We start from the raw sequence: 7,695 nt of genomic DNA on the forward strand, positions 1-7,695 counted from the left end.
GACAGATGATTGAAGTTATCAAGGTTCTGACTGAGGTTTCTGAAGACTCTGAAGATTCTGAAGATATTGAAGAACTCAAGCCAGACTACAGACACTGTCAAGGTTCTGACTCAAGGTTCTGAATTTTCTGAATCCAACTCTCTATTTCTTCACTTCATGCTTCAATCATCTTTTATCAGAAGTCAATGAATCTGAAGATAAGTTTAAATAGGAACTTGATCAAATAGTACATAGTACAAATTAAACAACTTTTCCACTCTTAGATTTTATGGGCAAGGACTGTACTATTCATCACACATGTCACTAATTTTGTGGGCGAAATGACATACGTGGTATCATTCCTTTCTCATCCAACAGTGGACAGTCGCTCAAGGAGCTTTCCCCATTTTTCCCTCCAACAGTCACATGCTTACTCTATATAAGTATGCATTGGAAACTGGAAGAACTGTGCATTTTGCTAAACTACACAAGCTAATTTTCTTTATGAAGAGCTCATCTTTTGTATTCAGTGTTCTTTAAGTATTTATTGCTCATTTGTGTAAATCTACTTTTAAATGAAGCATCTTGTAACACATAAACTTTTAATCAAATTGTTTGTTTGATTCCTTAAGGAGGTTATCCTTGAAAAGACAAAGAAAGTTATTCTTTGTGAATCCTTGAGGAGACTAAGATCTAGTTGGATCCTTGAGAAGACAAAGAAGGGTATTTTTTGTGTTTATCGTAATCTGTTGATTATAATGGATTAAGTCCTTGTGTATAAGGCAAATCATCTTGGCGGGTGGACTGGATTAGCTTTGAGTTTCAAGCGAACTAGGATAAAAATATTTGTGTTTTTATCTCTTCATTATTTAACTTGTTAGTGGTGTTTTTGTTTTGGAAAAAGCTTTTGCTTGTAAAACCCAATTCATACCCCCTTTCTTGTGTTTTTCACACCTTCAGACCAACGGTCCAGATCAAGTAATCCGAGAGTAACACACTTCTTATCCCATTAGTCCATATTGGAGGGGAAAACACTCGAGTACCCTAAGTAGGGTAATCGATTCCTTGTACCTAAGGTGTCGTGTTGACAATTAAGGGACACAACGAATTAGTAAAAAGAAAGCATTAAATACGCTCATTGTTTCTGCGAAGTATTCCAAACATTTCAATTTTCAAAGAAATCAAGATAAATCCTAAATATAACCAACCAATGCTACTAAACACTTCCCAGTCCCTAGAATCTCCGGTAAGCCTTGGGGCTAGTGTTCTAGGATGACCTTATCACCTTTAATTCAACCATATCTCCATTGATCTGATCACCATGAGACGGAACACCTCAGATTCAAACGTATCAACCAGACACTCAATCGGATCTTAGAATATTTTCCTGACCACTTGAATATCATGTACCCAGTTTCAGAGGATCTTTCCTCAAGCATATCCAACGATCATTCGCACTTCACGCTTGAAATATAGCGAGGCGGTTATTTCTCTTTCCTATATTTACGGAATGACATCATTTTTGATAACAAGTTTCAAACACAATTTGAATACTCTCTTATCATTCACATATTGACTTGAACGTTGAAGTGTTAACCTTAAAGGTACAATCCTACTCCGTCGTATTAGAGGTTCTCTTTCACCGTAGCTTATGCAATCCTTCATATTTCTGGTTCCATAACGGAACCATCATAAATGACAAGACTAAGATAAGAGGGCAACGACATTCATGAACATTTAAATTCTAAAACTTATAAATATAAAATATTGACATTCAATTTTTTTTAATGTTTTGTTGCTCCTCTCTAAAATTATAAACTTAGGCACTTGTGTTATTATTGGCAAATGTTTTGGACATGTCATTATATTTTGGTGATTAGGCGTCAAATATTGATGGATCTAAAAAAATAAAGGGCATAAAAATCAATATTTTTAATTTAAGATGATAAAATATATATTTAATTTTTTTATCTCTTAATTTAAAAATATATATTATATTGATCTCTTAGCTCTTTAAAACGTATCATATTAGTCTTTTTTATTTAATTAGCAACAAATTTAGCGACCGATTTCTTAGTTTTTTCGTTATTAAGTCGACAAAAAGGACTAACGCGATAAATTTTAAAGAGTTAATGAATCAATATGGATATTTTAAAGTCAAAGGACCAAAATAAACTCTGAGGTTAATATACAGAACCAAAAAAACATTAAGGCCAAAATATAATTGTATCTGTATTTTTTGGATGACTCAAAGTGGCAGAGGCAAACTTAGGTTGATCTCAAGTCATATCAGTCGAACTCGTCGGTCACACATAGAGTTGGGTATATTGAGTGAGGTCAGCAGGTCAACCCATTTAACTTGTAGCACATATGAATTTGGGACCATATTCTTAATCCATTTAAATGTTTGTCCAGGTTGGTTTGATCGTCTAAACTGTGGGTTATGCGAGTTAAATCCACATATTCATATATTTGTTCGTAACCCGTCAATTTTTTTTTAAAAAAATAACTACACTTTTATCTTTTATAATTTTGTCTATGATAAACTTTACCGATACAAAATGCAACCATCGAGTACATAAATACTACAAATAATTGGTTTAAAATATATATTAAAATTATTTTCAAGTATCCTTTATGTTTTTTGTGATTAATACTTCCAACTTAAAAATTTTGATTTTAAATTAACAATATTATTAATTTTTCTAATTTTAAAAAATTAAATATTATATTACTATTTTTTTTATATAAAAGTAATTTAATTATTTATTTTATTAAGGCCTTTAGGTTACTCGTGGACTAAGGGGGTTCATACTCGACCAACATATCACAACCCATGCATAATTGCGTATGGGTCAACACGGTCCATTTAATAGACAAAGTGGTAAGACCTTTGGAAACATTTTAAACTATAAAACCTCTTATGATTCAATTACATCTAACATTTTATAGATACATTGTGGGCTTGAGATTTTTTACACCTTGACCTACCTCTGATTCGGTGGCGACAACGACAAAGTTCTCAAAATTCTTTGTTATGAAGTTGGTTGGATCGTTGAACCGGGTGGCACAACGTATCATAAGTTTATGAGTTACATAAGCATGACTTATGTGTCGATAGCATTAAATATTGTTTCAAATGCTTTGAAGAGAGAAATGTGACGTGATAATGCTTGTCTGGTGAGGTGCAAAATACAAAATTATAATTGATCATTTGCTTTGAGATACAATTATGGCTAACTCTTGGCACTTAAGGCAGTATTAAAAATAAGCGGGTTCTTGTCTAAGGCGTTATTACATGGAAAATTTGATTCAAATTTATTTGGCGGTCTCACATTCAAATATTTAAAATGGTGTCACATTGTGTTAAACTGTGTATTTAGAATCGACTACTTTACTCAGTAACATCTTCAATGCCCTACAAGGTATTGTTGTTAGAACCTAACGAGGTATCCTTGCGCCTAAGGGCGGTTTCCTACAAGGCATCATGATGGAACCCTACAGGGTATCCTTGTGCTTACAGGAGACTCCCTACGGGGTATCATGTTGGTACACCATGAGGTAACCTTGCATCTACAGACGACTCATAACAGGGTATCGTGATGAACTCCTACGAGATATCCTTGCGCCTACGAGCGATTCCCTACGGGATATCCTTGCATTAATGAGCGACTCCCTATAGAGTATTATCACTCAATTCTATAGAAGAGCAAATAATCTACAAAAAGATAAACAACCCAAAAAGGGAAAACCATCAAGAAGGCATGTGCACCATTACTTGAACACTAATTATAATGTCAAGGTTTACTACAAGCACTTTGCTCATATATGTTTCATGCATGTGAGATAATGGGTATGTCTATGAAGGAATACCAAGACTCGTAGAATACTCAAAGGGGGACGAGTGAGCTTTAATCGACCTTAATTATGATCGACTGAGCTCGACACTACAAAAGAAAGGGTGACCTTTCCATACCACGAGGCCAACTCAGTATTGGATGGTTGAGGCGATTCCTTATGACCGAAGGATCGATTCAGTATTGTATTACCATGGTTTCTTACATAAATCACTTTTCTCTTTCATGCCTCGTGCTTGAGGGACTCTTTATCGATAATCCTGGATGGCTCAAAGCGACATAAGCAAGCTTATGTCGATCTTAAATCATATTGATTGAACTCTCTTATCACAAACAAGAAGACAAGGTCGTCAATGATCATAACGACCACTCTTAAACAAGATGGAAATTGAGTTAATGACCATTAACTCGCTTGTCGATCATTATACTGGGATTAAAAGAACTTGAATATAAACAGACTAGTAAAAATGAATGAAAAATCAATTAATTCAAAATCATATATAACTGAGGTTTCTAGGAGTGTTCATCGGTTTGAGCAAAATCTGCACCAAACCGGAATTCAAATTAAATCATGGTGTTTGGGTCGAACTTTTTTTAGTTCGAACAAAAACCGAAGCAAGTTAATGAAGCCCGTGGTTAATTGATTCGACCAACGAATTTCCAAAATTAATTTGTGAGCCCGTCTATCCGAATCAACGATATTAATTCATATAATTTATATGATAATTATCATAAAAACTAGTATAAGGTATTCAATTTCAAAAAGAAAAAAACTAAATGTTATTTCTGAAATTCACAAGCTATACGAAAAAATAAAATATTTTTTTTATATTATTATATAAAATTAATTGATGTAAATAAGATATTTTTTAAGATATTTTTGTACATTTGTTTTAATATATCTAATTATTCTAATTCGGACAAATTCATTATTTTTCGATTTGGTTTGATTTAGGTTTTATTGGATAAAAATACAAATTCAATTATATATTTTGATTGACTTAAATATTAGTTTTACACAAGTAAAGACCCATAAAAAATTCAAACATTAAGAGATTAAGAGTTGAAGAATGTAATTTAGTTTGCTTTCTTTAAAAATCGGAGCTCAATAACAACTAGACCACTTTTTTTAAAGGATAATAACCTAGTGGTGTATGGATTAAAACATGGAAGTAGATTTACGCGGAAGTTTTATGTTACTATAAAAATAAAGATCATTTTAATAATATTAAGTGTGCAAATGAATTTTTTATTTTTATTTTTGAATATTTTTAATCGAAAGAGTATCAAATACATACACAATACTACAATAGAGGTCAACAAATCTCCTATTATTTCTCATTTACTTCATTTCCATATTCTATATTAAATAAAACAAGATAATGAAACCCAATTATAAAAAAATTGTATTGAAAAATTTAATTATATATTTTTATTAAAATCGGTCTTTAATTTCTAAAATACTATTTTTATGTTTTATTTTTAACTTGTGATCATTAATGTAATTACATTCTACATTTAGTATTTTATTATATCCCAGTCCAAAAAAACTGCACCACAGTCAAGTATGAAACTATTGATTTTCATAGTTATTTATACTATAAGTCTATGACTCAATGTTCAGTCATTTCACTTCATTTCAAAGTTTAAGCTCTCAAAATCGCTTAATCTCAAAATTCAATTAACTTAATTAAAAAATGTGCACCTTAGAAAAGAAAGGCAACATCTTCATACTAACACTAACCGGAAACACCGATCACCTTCTCAACCCCACGCTTCTCAACTCCATCAAATCCGCCCTCCACCGTGTCCGTCAAGAAGCCACCGTCTCCTCCGCCCTCATAACAACCGCACACGGAAAATTCTTCTGCAACGGCTATGACATCGACTGGGCACAATCCATCACCGACCGCATTATCCTCATCGACGATTTACTCCGTTCCGTCATCTCCGATCTCCTCACTCTCCCCATGCCAACCATCGCCGCCGTCACCGGTCACGCTTCCGCCGCTGGTTACATCCTCGCGCTCGCTCACGACTACGTCTTGATGAGATCCGATAGAGGATTTCTCTACATGAGTGAGCTCGACATTGATCATGTTCTTCCGGCTTACTTTATCGCCATCGTCGAGGCTAAAGTTGGTGACGCGGCGGCTCGTCGGAGGATCGTGTTGCAGGCGGAGAAGTTACCTGCTAAGGAGGCGGTGAGGTTGGGTATTATCGACTCGGCGCATGATAGCGCTGAGGAGACGGTTAAGGCGGCGGTTAGTTTGGGCGGGGATTTGGTGAAGCGTGGATGGAATGGACACGTGTATGCTGATAATAGGAAGAAGTTTTTGAGTGACGTGATTCGGGCCGTTGAAGATAAAAGTGAGAGAGCCATCGAGTCCAAGCTTTAGTATTTTGGGCTTTGTTTACTTCACACAATATTTGGGCTTTAATAGTGTGTACACCATAATCATGTAGTGAAAAAGTAAAAATCAGGAATAACTCGTTTTACGGGTGGGACTAGGATTAGAGGTTTTATTATGACACAAAAAGTTCTCAAAACCGTTTAAATAAAATGGTGAAATATATTAACTTACTTTTAAAAGAGGAACCATTTATATTTTTCAAGATTGTTAAGCATGCCGAAACAAAGGTGGATGGACTTTCAATTTATAATTTATACCTCATAAAATGTTAAGCATTTAAATTCGATGTTATTCATATTCTTAAGGATAATGAAACAACTTTAACTTTTCAGGATGTTATGTTAGGTCTAAATCGCAAATCTTTATAATAGGAAGTTACAAATACATTTTTGACATGAAAAATGAGAAGTTAGAAATTGAAGCACCATGGAGAGTATTTTTCTTTTTTACTTTTCAACACACCGTGAATCAATAATAAATACAAATTCATAATTTTCATCCCTAATTTTTTCTTTTATTTTACATGAGAGTAGCTAGAGTTATTGTGAGTTATCATCCCTTAATTTTAATTAAGAGTGTTCATATTATCAGATGTCAAAGTTTAACTCGTTATATAATCCAATGGTTCTACCTTCATTTTATGCTCACACTAGATATTTGATAGGATATGGGCTTGTAATTTCATGTAATAGTTAAAGTTATGAATGAATTTACAATGGATTTTCCCGTCTCTTCTCTATCTTTTACATTTAGTTTTTAAGTATCCTTAAGTCTTGTTGTTAATGAATGGTGTGACTCTTCGATCTTTGTCTCTTCAGCTTCCTATCGTGTGTCAGTTTAGGGTTAATAGTATGATGGATTTTCCCTAATTTCGTAATGATGGGTTTCTTAGGAATTATCTTTTCTATAATGACCCTGACAACACTCTTTTACATGTGTGTTTGATATGTTGTTTGCCATGCACCCCAGGATGCCTCATCCAAAAACGTGTTTCCACCTCCAGATCCATCCAATAATCATATAGAGTTCACACTCACTTTCATATTTCAATTTCTAACAAACTCTCTTATTTAAAGGGGATTAACATGTCATTTATAGGTACGAATTTCACTCCGACCAATCTTTCATTTTTCACTCTCTTATTGACTTGAGCGTTAGAGTGCTAACCTTAAAGGTCATCTCGTTCCACCACATCATAATCCTACACCACTGCAACGCGATGCTAATTTAACTTTTTTTTATTATCATTTCGCTCTTGAATGAAACATTAGTGTACTCTGTGGTAATCGAACTTTAATTGCTATAGTTACCACTTTTTATCAATGTCAGATCCAAATTTCCTTCAACTGAACCATACATCTACTTCTCCAAATTAATCTAATCATGATTGCAGTCAATTTCTCTTATCGGAGTTATCAAGAAATTGCACCATCAAAAGCCACATG

General features: G+C 33.7%; 1 protein-coding gene across 1 annotated transcript; it reads left to right on the plus strand.

The window, feature by feature from the left end:
- Window positions 1-5,428: 5,428 nt before the first annotated feature.
- LOC127128273 (enoyl-CoA delta isomerase 1, peroxisomal) lies at window positions 5,429-6,420 on the plus strand. The gene has a single exon (XM_051057511.1). The coding sequence runs from the start codon at window positions 5,534-5,536 to the stop codon at window positions 6,233-6,235; it is 702 nt and encodes a 233-aa protein (XP_050913468.1). The 5' UTR covers window positions 5,429-5,533; the 3' UTR covers window positions 6,236-6,420.
- Window positions 6,421-7,695: the final 1,275 nt, after the last annotated feature.

The sequence above is a fragment of the Lathyrus oleraceus genome, chromosome 3 (genome assembly GCF_024323335.1).
Source record: "Lathyrus oleraceus cultivar Zhongwan6 chromosome 3, CAAS_Psat_ZW6_1.0, whole genome shotgun sequence".
NCBI classification, from domain to species: Eukaryota; Viridiplantae; Streptophyta; class Magnoliopsida; order Fabales; family Fabaceae; genus Lathyrus; species Lathyrus oleraceus.